Here is an 18,233-nt window from a genome sequence, read left to right as displayed (position 1 = left end):
ATTTCCGTCTATGATCACTGGCTTTTGATACGGATTGGACGATTCAAGAAACGCGAAAAAAAAAAAAAACCGAAATCACAACAAAAGCCTTTTTTTTCTTTTATCAGATATCTACCACTACAAGAATCATTCTTGGATTAATGAACATTGCCGTCCCATGCTCTTAACTTCTATTGTCCATTGATAAGCATTACATGCACCACCTTGTACGATTCATCATTCAGTTTTTTGTGTTAACCTTTCGTGCATATGTCCTAAGTTACATATTTTGATAGATTACTGTCGAGCTCGTAAGACGACAAGAAAAGCGCCACATTCGAGACAAATGAATCGTAGAGTGGACTTCTACGTTACTACACCTTTGAGGCAATCTTCTACTGGCATTGACGGCCGAAGACCCAGCTATAATACTTCCATTTTTAACATAAACGAGCTATGTATCTAGCGTTCATCGTAGTTATGCTGACTGTATTCCGGCAACTTTATCCATAAATTCACATACGCGATTAGCAATAAACACCACCAGTGAACCGCAACACTTCCGATTATAGCTAAATTAAGCAAAGAGATTGAATACTGTCATTTCTGTTGTTCAGCAGAGGCGGTATGAAACATATCACTTCGGTCTGTGCAATCTCTCTGATTCGTGCTTGCCTGCCTGCTTGGAGAAAATAGACAATGGCGACAAGCAAGTGGCGTGTGTTTGGCTGTGGCAAAGTTTAAATAATCCTTTATGTCTGTTGCATCTTTGCGTTTTTACTTTCCTGTTGCCCCTATCATCTCACAACGATATCAAGGGACGCTATCACGGTTGAAACGAATGCAAGTTCTGTATAAGAACTTGTGAAGAGTAAAGGTATTTGTGTCCAAGCTACAGGCCCGCACCCGAAAAGTGACAAATGCAACTGATTGAGACACAGTGTTGGAACTAAAATGTTAAAGTAAGTCGATCTTACTTATGTTGCCATTGTATTATAGACAATATGCTCCGTGTTGAAAGTGTTGATGCAGTTTCATGTTTGCGTCAAGTTCGTGCAAGACAGATTGAAAGGTTAGGTGCTAGCGGACGTACGCTACTTCTACTTCATTCATGTCATGTTCAATCAGTGGACGTTGCAGCAGTGTTTACATTGTAGCTCATAATCTTCTTGTTGCAGGATAACGTTTATTTATAATTTGAGAACAGACAGAGGAGGTTAAGGAATATCAGAGGGATGGTAAAGTGAAGGGACATGAGCCATAACATTGCAGGGATGGCGCCCTTTGTGAGGTATGACGAGCTATTGAATACTACTTATTTCTTAATTATTTTATTGCTGTCTTTAGAGAGGTTGCAGATTGTCACAACCAACTGTTTCAGCATGCCAAGGGGGAGGAACCACATGTATTTCCAGGGCCCTGGGGGAGAGCCGCAACACATTCAGCGAGGACCCTGTTTTCATGATGAAAGGAATGATAAACATCTGCCGAATGCATGTGGGTAAGTCACCAGTTGCTGTTGTACTCAAGTTTTTGTGTAGTTCTGTTATCAACAATGGGGCAGAATGGAAAATATAACTTTCATTTGTCTCTGGTACTACATTTTTTGTAGCTTTTATACACTTCAAGACCTTGCCATTAAATGTAGAAAGACAAGTAAATTATAGAATGTTCACTTTCGCCCAAAAAAATGTGTTTTCGTGGCAGTTGATACAGGATGATGTAAATATTGAGTTTGGTAGCAGCTAAGGAGTCAAAATAAGTTACTATCCCATCATATATTGGGAATCTCTGCAGTAAAAAAGCGAATATAATGGACTAGTGCATGAAGTGTTGCAGTAGTGAGGTTGTAGAGTATCAAAAAGGAAATGAAGAGAAAGAAAACGTGTGGAATATCCTTAGAAGGTTCTCATCTCAAGCTTCTTGTGGAAGTGTGTTGTACTTATTTCGAAGCGCACCATAAGTTTTGAACAATCCAAGTTTAGTAGCCATTTCAGTGCCAAATTTGTTGTTTGTATATTTTAGTTATGTTTCAGCAATTCCATTATACAGAGGAAGAGTTCACATGAAGCCCATAAAATTGTATGGGGTACTAATTAATGTGCCTTCTGACTGTTTGTTAAACTTCTGTATTAGAGGTATAGTTTGAGTGTCTGTTGATGAAGAAGTAAGTTGTATGCCATTTAGTTAATAGGAATGCAAATTTCAGATACAAATAAACTTTCTTTGCACTGCACCAATTGCTTAGTAAATATAGTTAAAATAATGAGCCCCACATAGCAGTTCCTCCTTTAATAAGATAAATAAAATTGTAACTGGATATATTTCAGTAACTGAAGGAAAGTATACTTTATTATTGTTTCATGGCTTGCCCAACCAAAATCGTCACTATTCATTGCTCTATTAAGGCATTAATGTTCTGCGCTGTTTCGTCAGTCATTCTCTTGTGGAATGAAATAGTTTCCATGCACTTCAGTGTGTATAGAATATGTTTGTAGAAGTAAATGTAACAAAATGTTATTCAAGACAGTGTTCAGCATTGAAAATTAGATGAGCTTGCATGGTATTAGTTTTTGACTTTTAAAAATTTATGTATGTACTGTATCATGGTTCTTTTGTCAGCTGAATAAAACACCTGTGATCATGTGTTCTAATATGTCGTGGACCTTTTTTAGCTTGTAGTCAGAAGTGTTCTTAAGCATTAGCTTGGTATGTAATGGTCTATGTTTGGTACTATTACCATTTTTATGAAAATTTTGCAGAATGCCACTTGGAGGACTTGGACCAGAATTCAAACCACCTGTGGTGGGAACTGTCCCTGATCCTCCACCTCCGAAAAAGAAGCGGCGATCATCAAACGCGAACACCACCCCTGTTGTACAGGCGCCTCCTCCAATGCAAGATCTCCTTCCACCACCTCTTACTGGTAATCAGACATAAATTTTAGATTTTTATAATTTCACATGTTTCTCAGTTACTGATATTGCACTGTTTTATTATTATTTTGAATGTAGCAGTTACAAACACTATGCAATAGAACAGAAAAAATAACAGAAAGAATAGTATTTAATGCCATTTTCATAAAATAAACAGTTCAAGACTTCTTAATGAGTTCCATGACATAAACTTGGAAACAAATACAATCACAAATGTGTTGATAAAATAAAAGTTCCCACCATTTGATCATGTGGCTTATGCCAATTGCTATGCATCTCAAATGCAGTTTAACACTTTTCTTTTCTGTTAAAACAAAATTGTGATCATTGTTGTCATGTTGGTATTATACTTTGCTGTAGAGTGCCTGTTTTGTGCTCTACTACCTATAAAATTGACCTGTCAATGCTTGAATGAATTCCTTGTTTTGAACATGGGATAATTTTAATTACTAATCAGACGTGCAGTTGCCAGGTGAGATGGCACCATGCACAAGATATGGGACTTGTATTGCCACACATTTAGTAGGAATAGTGTTCAAATCTTTGACTGGCTGTAGGTTCATTATGAGCTATGCCTTTGCATTAATGACCTCACTGTTGACATTGCGTTAGATTCTAACCCACATATTCAGTTTTCAATCCCAGCACTAAGTGTGTGAAATAGTTGTCGTGTCATGTGTATGGAAATGGAGCAGTGTTTATCTGTACTTGTCTGTGTAAATTATGTGAAAATACATTGTAAATTGCTCATAGTCAATGGGTGGACTTCATCTCCCCACAGTAGTACAAATGATGATATATCATGATGGGACAGCGACAAAAATTTGGAGTTGCAAGCAGGCAGGGCCAGGATATCTTTATGAAAGTGTCAGTTTGTACATTTGTATTCTCTTTTGAGTGTTCTTTCAATGAGGCCTTCAGTAATAGGATTACTCCCTCCTTATGACTTATTTTCGTTTGCTGTGCCCCCTGTTTCTTCCAAGAATCTTCCCTCTTTATGCGAAAACAATGAATGTGCATTATCATAAATTTGTGATTCAGGCAACTGTGAACATTTCACAGAATCTTAAAAATCAACTGCAGAAACTAAAGGAATCAGTTTGTCTGATTTATTGTTACCACAGGTGTTTGGAAATTAGATTTATGATCATACCTGCCTCTCCTTGGGGAGGATGCAAGGAATTATATATTCGTTCTTCTGGAATTGTATCAAGACATACAGATTTTGTGCGTACATACTGACTGAAAGTAAATCAATCATATCAGGTGTCAGCTCAAATTTTATTGCTTCAAGATAAACAAGAGAAGCTATGAATCAAAGATAGTAACAACAATAAAACTGTAAACAAACTATGATGTTTCGTGTAGTATGTCATGCACAGCTTCATCTCTCAACTGACTGCAGTAATATTCATGATATTTCTGCATAATCATCTCTCTTCACACATTATGAGTGGATCCATAAGTTTTGTTGCTGCTGTTGAAGTTTTTTCTGGTATACCTTGAAAACACACATTTACCAAATGGCATCCCTTTCTAACAAAAATTGTCACTGAATGCTATTTCTTTTGTTTCATAGAATACTGAAAGAGATGTCAGGATTGCAAAGTGCTGGAAATCTTGAACTTGTCGGGGAAATTTGGAAAAAAAACTGGAAAAATCTCATTTTTGTCTCAGTAGATGAAATGGTTCGTTTACTGAGATGTCATGCATCACCGCTGGCTGGACGCAGCTGAGATCGTGCACCACTTCCCTACTCCCTCATTCGTACTGCTTCTCCCCTTTCTACCACTCCTCTCAGCTTGCAGTCAGTGCTGCCACCACTTCTTTCCCCTAGCCTAGCAGCTGCCAACAAGAGGCACTGAGGCATGAGGAGTGCTTTGTTTGTATCCGATTGTCACAAATTGTTGATGCAGCAGCCAGAGACAGTGGTTATGTGTGCACAAGTTGTGTGTGAGTGATTGTGTGAATGTGTATCTGTTCTCATTTTCTGACGAAGGCAATGGCCGAAAATTTAGTTGTGAGACTGCAATTGTCTTCTCTACAAGCCTGTCTGTAGCTCAGTGATCATGTTTATGGTGAGTTGCTACCTATCCCCATTATAATTGATTCTCAGAGTTTTTGTGTAAGTTATCTATTGCATGGATTGATCAACTCGGTCTCATTTCATCAACATGCTGGCTCTTGACACATGAATATCTGACCATATGAGTGGATTATTGCAATGGGCCAAAACCGCATGCCATTTCTGCAGGTATCTCTAGCGGATTGGGCTTGTCGATCTGAAGCCCATCGTTTCCCACTAATGTGCGGACCTTGCCCATTGGATATAGTCTCACCAACCTACCTGCTGGCCGGGTCTTGTGTGTGGCATAATACGGCAGATTTTCGTGGTTTTTCCATGGACCTAGGACCCAGGTCCTCGTTGGCAGGGTGGAGGCCACGAGCGATGGACTTCAGGAATTGCGACAGTATGGCATTTTATAGACATCCTATTTATTGTAGTACATTTTTAAACTTCGAAAGTAGTTTATATATTAGAAAGTCTGGACAATAAGAAGAAAATTGTGGCAGTCGCTGGCGATTTGTGTGCTATATACCCATATATTTCTCAAAAGAAAACTCGCACAATACTTCTAAGGTAATAGAGATAACACAATGGATGATAACCAACAATAACGAACCAGCATTTTCTTGGTTGGTCTACACAACTCATTCCTGCCTTATCCACCTCTTTCAAGAGGCCTGCACTTTCCTGAAGTTATTTCTGAAATCAGTGAAGATATTTGAAATCTGTCTTGTGACCCCAAGGAAATGCATATTTTTGACACCAGATGTGTTTCGTTTTATTGAAATAAAATAACATCAGTGGTCTTAATGAAACATACATACCATTTGGCTTGCTTCCTCTATCTAACAACAGTTAATTACAAAACACATTGATGCTACTACTTAAGATTTTTGCTCACACAGGGGAGAAATACAGAACTGCTTACACTTTTTTGTCAACTTAATGTTTTCATTTACCTTTGAGATCTCAACATTTGTCAGGGAAATAGGCTAAAACTTTCCTGGAAATCAGGGAAATACCAGGGAATTTCATTTGGGGAAACTTGTGGTGAACCTGGATTTCTTTCTTTGTGGAATTGCATTGGAATTTTGGAGACACCTTTCTGATAATTTTTGAAGTTTAAAAAAATCTTTGTATGGCATAGCGTGGATGACGAAAGGACAAAGGTTCTTCTGGAAGTTCGAATGGTTATCACCAATCCTGCAGGGTGGTACACTGGTACATTCTGCTGTCTGAATTTCGCAGTGCCTAAAATACTGTCACTTTCAATTTTGTTCATCTTATTTCCAGTATCTCATCTGAAGTATCATTTAAACTGACACTAATGGACTTGCTGTGAGAAGAGTTTTGTTACTTGCCTGGCTACAAGTATGTAGCAAGACATTACACTCCTGCTCACCTTTGGCTCTCTGGTTCTTACTCAAAAACTTTAACTCTCTCTAATCCAATTTTTGTACTCATTGTGTTCTCCCCAACTCATTTATTTTATGCGGGTAAAGATGTAAGGGATCACCGGTTATTACACTACTGTTTTAAGAAAACATAATGCAATATGACGTCACTTCACAACTTTTTTTTCCCCATTCTCCTTGATGTCGGACAATGAAGATCTTCCTCTCTTCTTTGAATTTGCATTTCTCTCCTGGTCGACTAGCTGTCTGATTATATTTCCTTCACTGTAAAGATGAGTATGTAGATGTTCTCCACATTCATATTTTCCTATTGAGCAGTGGAGATAACTGTTCACTATAGCAACTTCAGTCAGCCAAAAGAATAATTTTTTCACAACTTATGACTGTCGTGTAAAACCAAAGCAGTAACAGTACTGATCAGCCATGTTGACTTCTCCCATAAACTTAGTGTATTCCAATGCAACGGTGGCTTGTGTATTCCAAAGTAACAGTGGCTTTCAGGAATTTCACAGGATATTTCTTCCTATAACCAGTGATCAGCTGGGTTTGAGGACCAAAGAATGTATTCAAAAATGTCACTAACCTCTTGTCACAGGATGAACGAGACATAACTCATATTCAGAAAGTTTCGTCATCGTTGAAGAGCATGGGAAATGCTTCCTAGAAATCATAGCTGTATCTGTTAGATGAAATTTCGTTTTGTGCTATTCCCCAGGAAGTTTAAGGATTGTGTAGAACCTGTCAGTAAAGATGTGACAGCCAGGAACACCAGCACAAGCTAGCAATTGCTGTCCAAATGAACCACTGTTTGGGTTGCAAAAGATAAATGAAGACAAATTGGACTTCCTGTAGTTGTCGTTCCATAATGTGGAATATGAGAAAAATGTAACAGTTTGCTGAATCGCACAGCCAGAAAACTCATAAACCCCGCATCTTAGATGTCCTTGGGTTGTAGCACTTGAATTGGATACTCCCTTTGAATACCATAGCCAAATTCCTTTTTGGTGCATAAAGTTCTTTGCATTTACTGTTAATGTACCCACTAATGTTCTTCACCTTGCTCCCTCTCATATGTTGACACCCATGAGCTGTGACAGGTGGAACTAAATGCAACATCCAAAATATTTGGGGACGGGGATTGGAAATGGAGACGAGAGAACATGGTTGAAATATGGAGTTCATTCTTGCTAGTCTCCTGTAAAATAACTAATTAACTTTGCATTCAAATTCATGGCTGTGCCCAATATTACATATAGGAAAGTCTTCAATTCTTCTAATGAAACATCCCTCTATGATTGCCAGATTGAATGTTTTGTAAGTGGAGTAACTTTGTGTCCTTTCTTTAGCATACATGTTTGTAGCATGCATAATTTCACTAAGATTGTCAATGAAGAAGAGTTGGAAATATGCAAGTTTGGATTTTGGTTGAACACCATGATGAATGGTGAAAACTTGCTGTGTGACAGAAAAAGGAAATTTCACTAGATCAGCATCTCTATCATGATAAACCTATACAGGTTGTCTCTCTCAATCAATTTACACTCTGTCTGTAGATTCTGATCCAATAGAACTTACATCACTGCACACGGCAGAAGTTTCTCCCAGATCATTTCATCACTAAATTATCCTTAGTGCTCAGTATCTTCCAGAAGCCACTTGGCAATGTCATCACTTACATGTTTTCAGTTGGCTTTTACCTTACTACAAGCATGCGAATGCAGCACACTGAGTTGTCAGATCTTTGTACAAAGTGCTGCCATGCGTCTTGTGAATTCCAACAAGGAAGTAGACTGAGGCACAATAATAGAAATGTGTCTGACATCATTTAACATGTCGGACATAGTCCAACAGTGGATCTAAAAGGATTAATGTGCTGGTGCATAAACTAAGTTGACACTCGGCACAGTGGCTGTTGGGAGTGACTGTAAAGGCATTTCCCATTTAGAGTCAATCCCAACAGCCACCCACCGAGTGTCGACTTAGTTTGTGTGCACTATAGCTGAATGTCAATATTTAACTGCCATTTGTTAATTTTGAAATAATTCCTGTAAATAATTTAGGAATAAAGATTACAGCTCACCGAATAGTAAGGGTGTTGAGACTTCAGTGGGCACACATGGAAGACTGAAATTGTACTAGCTTTCACATGAATTTTTTTTCAAGCTAGAGCATGCACCTGTTTACACAATTTCTCCCCCCTACCCTACTTAAAACCTAGTACAGTTACATTGTGCCAGCCACTCCACATCACTGTTGTCATGTGCTGCACAGTCACTGGTGCTATTGCCTATGTGTTGCATAACTGTCTTGTGCATCTGCTGCATGCCTCGGAGCCATCAACCATCCTTCTCCAATCCTCGCTCCCTGCTCCCCACCACCTCCTTTCTTTCTCCTCTTTCCCACTCCACTCTGCCAGAACCCCCCCCCCCCCCCCCCCACACACACACACACGAGAGAGGGGGGGGGGGGGGGGTATTTGCCCATAAGCTAATGAAGTTTTCAGCCTTATTTATGAGTATGTGCTGTCAGGGACTCAGTTTGTCTTCTCTCAGTCTGTCAGACCTTGCCATTACTGTATTTCAATATTTCTACATGTTTTTTTGTCTTAAGTAATGTTCCAAAATTCGTTAATGAATTCTATTTGATCATACTAAGAGTCACCAGTGACTAATATCTACATCGATACTCCACAAGCCACTGTACAGTGCTTTGCTGAGGGTACCTTGTATCATTACTAGTCATTTCCTTTCCTGTTCCACTGGGGAATAGAGCAAGGGGAAAATAACTATTTGCCTCCATATGAGCCCTAATCTCTCGCATATTATCTTTGGGGCCTACGAGCAATGTATGTTGTTGGCAGTAGAATCGTGTGGCAGTCAGCTTCAGATGCTGGTTCTCAAAATTTTCTCAGTGGTGTTTCTCAAAAAGAACATCTCCTTTTCCCCTGAAGCACATTCGTAACATGTTTTTTCAAACCTACCGTAACAAATCTAGTAGCCCGCCTCTGAATTGCTTCAGTGTCTTCCTACAGTCCGACCCGGTATGGATCCCAAACATTCGAGCGGTACTCAGAATAGGTCACACCAGTGTCCTATATGCAATCCCCTTTACAGGTGAACCACTCTTTTCTAAAATTCTCCCAACAAACCAAAGTCAACCATTCCGCTTCCCTACCACAGTTCTCAGATGCTTGTTCCATTTCATATTGTTTTGCAACGTCACATTCAGATATTTAAAAGACTTGACTACACCAAGCAGGACACTAGTAATACTGCATCTGAACTTTACAGGTTTGCTCTTCCATCTAATCTGCATTAACTTACTTTTTCCACATTTAGAGTTAGCTGTCATTCATCAAGCCAACTAGAAATTTTGTCTAAGTTGTCTTGTATCTTCCTACAGTAACTCAACTTCAACATCTTAACTATACACCACAGAATCATCAGCAAACAACTGAACTGTAGATTGCTGCCCACACTGTCTGCAAATTATTTGTGTATGCAGGGAACAACAGTGGTCCTATCACACTTCCCTGGGGCACTTCTGCCGATACCCTTGACTTTGATGAACACTCACCGTTGAGGGCAACTTACTGGGTTCTATTAATTATGAAGTCTTCGAACCACTCGCATATCATATGCCACATTCTCATACCTTCTTTAACAGCCTTCAATGAGGCACTGTGTCAGGTGCTTTCTGGAAATCTAGAAGTATGAAATCTTCCTGTTGCCCTTCATCCAGAGTTCACAGTGTATTTTGTGAAAAAAGGACAAGCTAAGTTTTTCATGAATGAAGCTTTCTAAAACCACGCCGACTCATGGACATAAATGTCTCTGTCTCAAGAAAGTTTAATATATTCGAACTGAGAATATGTTCAAGGATTGTGCAGCAAACAAAAGTTGGGGGTATTGGTCTGTAATTCTGTGAGTCCTTTCTTTTACCATTCTTATATACTGGAGTCACCTTGTGGTCCCCCCCACCCCCCACCCTTCCAGGTGGAACACTAGCCATTTATGTGTTGTCAGTGACTCTTCTCCTAACGTTTGCATTCTGTCAGTTCTTGCTATTACCATATATTGGGTATAGCATGTGAATCTTTGTCTTGTTAAAGTTGTAAATAACTGATGTATGAAGGTCTCCTCCTTAGGAGCTTCTTTTCAAAAATGTCAGTTGAGAATTTTAGTAGCTTGTGAAGAATGAGTCTTGGCAGCTGTTATAGTATGACAGAATCTGACAGTTCTTTGCATTTACAATTTTCTGTGTGTTCATGTCTGTCAGTTCTTTCTTGTTGGACCATTATTAAGATTGTTATCTGACTTAAGAGTCCTCAGGCTGAACTCTACAATCTGTGGAATCACTAAAGTCAGAAAATTTAAAGTTACTACTGAATGTCACTCAAAATCATTTGAAAAAATGTAAAACCTTAAAATTGTTGACACTTGTACCTCTGTAGTCATCACCCATATCTTTTGTGTTGTTTCTCAATATGCCTGATTCAGATTGTCAACCCACTGTCCCTTCCTAACTCATCTTTACTGTAACTAGACTCTGAGTAAGTATGTGACCAAGCTAACAGATCTACATCTGTTTACACGTATACTCTGCCAATCACTGTCACGTTCCTGGTCGAAAGTTCATCGAACCACTTTTGCACTGTCTCTTCTGTTCCATCCCTGAACAGTTAGTAATCTAACAACACTTAAAGTACCAGGCACTGGAGTGATAAACTGAATTTTCACAGAAAAAAGTTCAAAGTTTCATCTGCAGGGACACACACACATACTCATTATAAATATAACACACATAGTATATATATATATTTTTTTTTGCTGTAGCTGCATTTGTCATTTCTGATGTTCATGTACATACACTGCGAGACTGGTGGCAAGTAAACAGAAAACCCAGACCACATATTGCATACAAATTAGTCACTCACCAAAATGGCTTTTGGCTTTGAGATGATCACATTACTAATATTTCAACATAGATAGTGCAAACATGCTGTATATCCCAATAAAAGAGGTGCCTTTAAGCAGTAAAATTGGAAAATGCAGAAAGGGCCATCCACATAATGTATCATTAATAAATTTCACCACAATAGGCACAAAAATGTTACACAAGTACACTGATTATTACCAGATATGAATGTGTGGCAATACCGGAATGTGAAGAAAATGTCATCCTGAAAATGTAAATAATTCCAATGTTAGTTTGTTATTATTTCTCTTGATATTGAATCAAAAGCATCATTACGTTGTAGGCTTTACTAGTGTGTGTGTGTGTGTGTGTGTGTGTGTGTGTGTGTGTAATACATCTAATGAAGGGAGTATTGCTTATTCTCTGTATTCTCTAGTCCATTTTTTTTAAGGCTATGGAGGCATCTAAAATCATTTGTCACAACATTTTTTGTCCCTTATTTGTATTGTTATTCCAGGCCAATCTTCTTGAACCTGTACCTCTTTCCTCTCTTAGGACTGAGCTAATTGATCAAAAACTTCCTTGATAGGCAGCGGGCATTGTGCATGTATAATCAGTTACATAATCATCATAATGAGTGAATATAGATTGATTTTTATGATATTATGAAACAAAAATAAGGTAATAATTTTTTTCAAAAAAATTTGTGCCTGTAATATGGTAATGATAACTGTTTTCCAGAATAAAAGTAACTATGGGTGTGATATCAGATGCTTCATGGAATAATAATTTGCAAACTGTGTACAACGAAGACTTTGAATATGTTATTCAATTCCATTTATGTGTAATGTTATTTCTGTGAAGGTTTTGTGTATATGGTGAACTCTAGTTATTAATAGAATTTGGTTGCATACATGGTAGCATATGAAATATTTAAAAATGGTGACAGTTTGGCAATCTGATGGATGTGCATTGCAGAAATAAATTGCACGACAGCAATGGATTTGGGATGGCAGTATCCAGATTGTTCCATGTTCGCTCCGTTCATACGATAGTGGGCAAAAACAGTTCAGGTCAGGACAATTTTTACAATAAGCTTGATGGATGATCGGCCCTTGTTAATGAACATTGCAGACGATGATGTAAATGGCCACTGTTTTGTGCCATTTTGGCACTAAAGTTTTTGTAAACTTCCCTGGAGGTTTTGACAGAACACTTCCAGTCTTAAACTCTAGACCAAACAGTTCACTACATATTCTGTATGAATTGTGCTTCTCACAACGCTTGACAGTGAACGCATACTGTTTTAGCATGAGTGCCCTTTTGTGTTTCATTCAGTTGGCTATTTAACACATATGCTCCTTCCAACCACTCAAATATATTAAAGTAGAAGAGTGAAAGGTATGTGCTAAGGTCTCATCAGGGGGTAGTTGCCGACATTGTGTTGATCAGTGAAGATACAACAGTTTGTTTCTAAAGATGTATATCATGTTAAAATTTTGTGTATTCGTCCCAAACTCTTTATCATAGTATCAATATATGATTATATTGCCTTGATTTACAGATCAAAATAATGTGTTTTACAGGTTATGGTGATACCATTGTGGCGTCCAATCCTTTCGATGACACTCCACCCCAGATGTCGTCGATGAGCATGAGTCACAGCCATCACGTCCACATGAATCACCACCACCACCACCATCACATGGGTGGTCCTCCTATGGGAGGCATGAGTCCCATGGGCAACATGGGTGGGCCACCTATGGGCAGCAGTAGTCACATGAGTGGCCCACCGATGAACAACATGGGCAGCCACACCATGGGAGGACCCATCAGCAGTGGCCAGATGGGAGGTCCACCCATGAGCAGTGGTCCTCCAATGGGCAGTCCTATGAACAGCTGTCCTCCTATGGGAAGCCCCCTGAACAGCGGAACTATGGGTGGTCCTATGAGTACGAGTGGTCCTATTGGTAGTCCAATGAACAACATGGGTAGCACAATGATGAGTGGAAGTTCAATGGGCAGTCCAATGGGTGGCCCAATGGGAAGCCCAATGAGTGGTATGGGTGGTCCTACAATGAACAGCAGTCATATGAATAATGGTCCAATGGGTGGACCATTGAACAGCAGTCACTTAGGAGGTCCATCCATGAACAACATGGGTGGTCCAATAGGTGGTCCACCAATGAACAGTAGTCCGTTAAGTGGTCCTCCAATGAACAGTAGTCCCATGGGTGGCCCAGCAATGAGCAATAGTCCTATGGGGGGACCTCCAATGAACAATGGACCAATGGGTGGCCCATCTATGAACAGTTTGTGTGGTCCGCCAATGAACAGTGGTCATATGGGAGGTGGCATGAACGTCACACCGATGAACAACATGGGCTCAATGAGTCCTATGAATCACCACCATTCTCCGCACCCTCATCCTATGGGAAACATGGGACCTATGGGTGCTATGAGTGGTAACATGGCTCCTAACATGCATCCCATGGGGATGCATGGACCATCACATCCACCGCATGGCTTCCCTGGACCTGGTATGGGGCCAAAGCCAATGCCAGTCTCAGCGGGAAAGGTAAGTACAGAGATATCTAAATTTTATTGTAATTAAATGGATATTTTAATTGTGTTTTTCATTTTGATCTGTTGTTCTTTCTTAATAATGCATGGTGCAGGTTTATTCTGCCTAAATGGACTGCAGAGGTGTGTGTGTGTGTGTGTGTGTGTGTGTGTGTGTGTGTGTGTGTGGATTTAACAACATGCGAGTTATATAGATTGTAGGTATTTATTTATTGATTCATCTATTTTTTCCCCTCCTAACTTGAGAAGGAACGGAGTGATATAGTTGTATAAATATTACAGTTAGGAAACCTCACTCTTTCGCAGAGTGTGATTCAAATATTTGTAAAAGTAATTTCCAAGGCTAGTTTCAGAAAAAAATGTGAGCTACTGGCAGACTGAATTACTGAACCAGTCTGTGAACCTTGTGGAGGTGACAGTTTTTTGTTTGGGAAAACCTGGGGTGAGGCCGGTTCCGTATCCAATGGACAGTACTTGGATGACAGGAGTAGACTCCTGGCTGAACACAGTTAGGTATCCATTTCTCAAAATGTGTGTTCATGTATTTGGAGCTTTTTAATTAGTAATAAATAAGGTGGTCTTGTATAGAGCTAAAAGAATCAGATTAATGATAAAACTTGGCACAAGCTGTGCCATATGAAAAGTGTCCAAATAATTGCTTGCTGCAGTAACATGTTTTTCTCTTAAATGACATAGAAATGCTTAAAAGGGCGTCCCCACAACTTCCGATATCCATTATGTTCTTAGGAAGGTATGGAAAAGTAGAATTTTCCTGTTACCTTAATGTCTGTCACAGATGTATTATTTCCCACATTGTCGTCCCTGGTTTAAATTTTTTTAAACCATTGTGTGACTTAAATTGACTGTTGGGACTTGTTCCTTAGCTTCTTCAGAAAGCAGTGCATATGGCTGTATTTCTAGTCTTTAGTTAAATTTGTCGATAGAAATACATTCTCCTTTTGTTTAGCATTTTTCACACTGAATGGTAAAATTGATGCAGCCGGGTTTGGTGGTTATTGTGATGCTATTTCAGTGATTACCAAATCGAGTAAAACTTACAAGGAACTTAGCAGCATGAGCCCACTTGTCTTATAATGTTGCTTTCCCTCTGACCTTGATGTATGCCCCCATTCAGTTGGAAAAAGCACCGTAAAGTTTTTGCATCATCCCCTGAGGCAAGGTGGCCCACAAATTTTGTAACAGGTCCTTGATATACTGGACCGAGTTGATGTCAGAGCAGGTACCGCATGCATTACATTGGGGCCAAATCTGGGTTTCTTTTTGGCAGGAGTACGTCAACAGTTCATAGACATGTGTCATGTAGAAGAATGTTGTCCTGTAGTAAACTGACATTTCAATACAATCACATGAGAGGTAACACAAGATGTAGGATGTCTGTGACGTACAGTTGTGCCATCAGAGTTCCCTCACTTATCATCATCCTCATACCCAATGGATCACCACGCTGTGATGCCAGGAGTAAAATTGCTGTGTTTCTCCAATTCATTGAAAGAATGGGACGTCTTTGCTGGTTGCCACCGTGTTCACTGACTAGAGTCGTCCTCAGTAGTGCAGAACTGCTATTCTTTACTGATCACAATGCGATGCTATTTGTCAGCAGTCCACAGGTGGGAACAGGTTATTATGTGTTTGGTGAATAATAACTCTGTCTGATGTGGTTAGACTGTGTTGATCAGAACCTTGACAAGTATAATGCCCTTGTGATCCCATCTAATCTAACATCAGGACATTGTTGCAGCCAAGTGCCCTACAAATCTGGATATTGCATGATTCGACCAGCCAACCAAATGGACACATACAATGACAGTCACTTGCTGATAACACTGTCTCACATGAGTATGAGGTATCTGCATGCCCTTCACAGTGATCACTCAATATCTAGTGCTGCTCATGCCCCTGTAGACAAACAGCAGTCCCGGGTGTTAGAATAGGCCCGAGGTATTCCTGCCTGTCGTAAGAGGCGACTAAAAGGAGTCCCACATGTATCAGCCTTTATGTGACGGTCCCCTGTTGGGTTTGACCTCCATTTTTCAAAATTTTCCCGAAGAGCGAGCCAATTGGGGAAGGGCGCTTTACGTAGTGCACAGTGTCCAACATGCGCTGAGACCTCTCGCGTGCTTCTTTGGCATGGATCTGCACTTCCGCTCATTCTCCAGCTGTTGGGCGTTGTCACCCTCCTGGGTGCATTTTCCTCCATCCTCTGTGCAGTATCGCTTTCTGCACTGTTCATGATAATGGACTACTTAGCTTGTTTGCGCCTGATATCCAGCACGTTAGTCAGACTGTTGTGGTGGGGGCCACCATGTACCCTGTTGGTTGTAGCCCGCTGGCCACACAGGGATCTGCTCTACTGATGCCTGCACCATTAACTCCCCATTTATGCCAAGGAGGAGATGCCCATCACCCTGTGGCATCGGGAATCCCAGCAATGGCCATCCTGTCAGGTGGCCTTTGCTGCGGCTGGGTGGCGCCTGTGGGGAGGGCCCCTGGTCGGAGTGGGTGGCATCAGGGCAGATGACACGCTATGAAGTGTTGTATGTCATCTCTTGCTGGTGGTCAAACACCAGCAGTCTCTAAGTGGTCTAGTTCTAACTTCAATGCTAAGAAATACGACCCCAAATCGTCCCCCCCCCCACCCCACCCCCCTCCCACCCCACCCCACCCCCTCCACCCCCGGCCACATCATGGAAGGAACGCCAGGCTAAGGATGGCAGCGAAGCTTATTCACCCCGATACCTCGTATGTATGAGAGTTGGTGGGGAATCTTTCTTGTCAATGAAATCTCAGTTTTTTGTGGATCATTTAGAGGGCAAGTTTGGGAAGGAGGAGGGCTTGTCCAAAATGCAGTCAGGGTCGGTTTGCATCAAAACAGCATCCACTGCCCAGTCACGGGCACTACTTGCCTGTGACAAGCTGGAGGATGTTTCTGTTTCCATCACTTGCCTTTAGAGCTTAAATACGGTCCAGGGTATCATATTTCACAGGGACCTTCTTTTGCAGTCTGCCGATAAGCTGTGTGCCAATTTAGAGCGGCGAGGTGTCCATTTCATCCGGCGCGTCCACTGGGGTCTGACAGATAATCAGGTTGCCACCGGTGCCTTCATTTTGGCCTTTGAGGGTGACACATTACCCAAGAAGGTCAAGGTGATGGTCTATCTCTGTGACGTAAAGCCATATATCCCTCCCCCGATGTGGTGCTTTAAGTGCTGGTAGTTTGACCATATGTCTTCCTGCTGTACTTCCAGCATCACTCGTTGGCATTGTGGACGTCCTTCAAATCCCGATACTCCCTGTGCCCCGCCTTCCATCTGTGTCAACTGCGAAGAGCACCATTTGCCTTGCTCGCCAGACTGCAGGAGTCTCCAGAAAGAAAGAAAAATAATGGAAGACAAGACCCTGGACTGACTGACCTACACTGAGGCTAAGAGAAAATATGAGAGGCTACATCATGTGCATATGATTTCAACCTACGCCGCTGCTATGACAGTGGTTCTACCATCTTCCATTCCATTAGGAATAGTTGACTCTGAGCCGTCAGTTTCCACCTGCCCCCTTGATGGTGGGGGTCAGTTCTCTCCCTGTTGCTCCTGCACAACCTTCTCCAGGAGCAACCCCAGCCCCCCCCCCCCCCCCCCCTCGTCCACCCACCCACACAACCATCGTGGATGTCAGTCCCCACTTCTCAGCTGGATCCTCTTGCCAGGAAGGGATCCCTTGGGTCACTCCCTTCCCAGGTTCCTACCAGTGGCAAAGCTGACACCTGTCAGTGACTGAAGCAACCACAGGTAGCTGGTTGTGTGGCTTCACAGTCCTCCTCAGTTCCTGAGACTGAATCAGTGAAGCCCTCCAAGCCGGGCAAACCTAAGGAGCAGTGAGAGAAAACTAAAGAGAAAAAGACCCTCAAGAACCAAGACACTGAGGTGGCACCCACACCACCACTACCTACAAGCTCTGTGTCAGGATGAGGTGGAGATTCTGGCATCCGCTTGAGGATCTAGATCTCGCTAGGCCCTCAAACACAATGGATGTCGATCACACAGGTACTCATATGGTGGCAGCAGGTGACCCTGAGGCGTAGACTGCCTCATCAAGTGTTTCATGCCTTCCCAGTCTCACGATCATGTAATCCTCCAGTGGAATTGCGGTGGTTTTTTCCACCACCTGACTTAGCTACGGCAACTGTTAATTTTTACACCTGCTGTCTCCAGTGCCTTCCAGGAAACCTGGTTCCCAGCAATGCGGACCCCTGCCCTCTGCAGCCATAAGGGATGTTATAGGAACCGTAGCGACTAGAATAAAGTCTCAGGTGGAGTT

The 18,233-nt window shown here is 41.2% G+C and overlaps 1 protein-coding gene across 2 annotated transcripts in view; it reads left to right on the top strand.

Annotated features, from left to right (window-relative positions):
• The first annotated feature begins 635 nt into the window (after positions 1–635).
• Positions 636–18,233, top strand: part of LOC126412283 (protein pygopus) — a 77,883-nt gene continuing 60,285 nt past the window's right edge. Inside the window, exons 1-5 of one of the 2 annotated variants that reach the window (XM_050081796.1) lie at positions 636–941; positions 1,158–1,270; positions 1,361–1,480; positions 2,742–2,905; positions 12,902–13,893. In XM_050081796.1, coding sequence (XP_049937753.1) covers positions 1,233–1,270; positions 1,361–1,480; positions 2,742–2,905; positions 12,902–13,893 — 1,314 coding nt within the window. In that variant the 5' untranslated portion in view covers positions 636–941; positions 1,158–1,232. Of the gene's footprint in view, positions 1,052–1,157; positions 1,271–1,360; positions 1,481–2,741; positions 2,906–12,901; positions 13,894–18,233 lie in introns of both variants that reach the window. The other variant, XM_050081794.1, reaches the window with a different exon arrangement.

This window comes from Schistocerca serialis, chromosome 7, assembly GCF_023864345.2.
Source record: "Schistocerca serialis cubense isolate TAMUIC-IGC-003099 chromosome 7, iqSchSeri2.2, whole genome shotgun sequence".
Taxonomy (NCBI): domain Eukaryota; kingdom Metazoa; phylum Arthropoda; class Insecta; order Orthoptera; family Acrididae; genus Schistocerca; species Schistocerca serialis.
The sequence above is the reverse complement of the archived record's forward strand: the minus strand, read 5'-3'. Positions and strand labels throughout refer to the sequence as shown.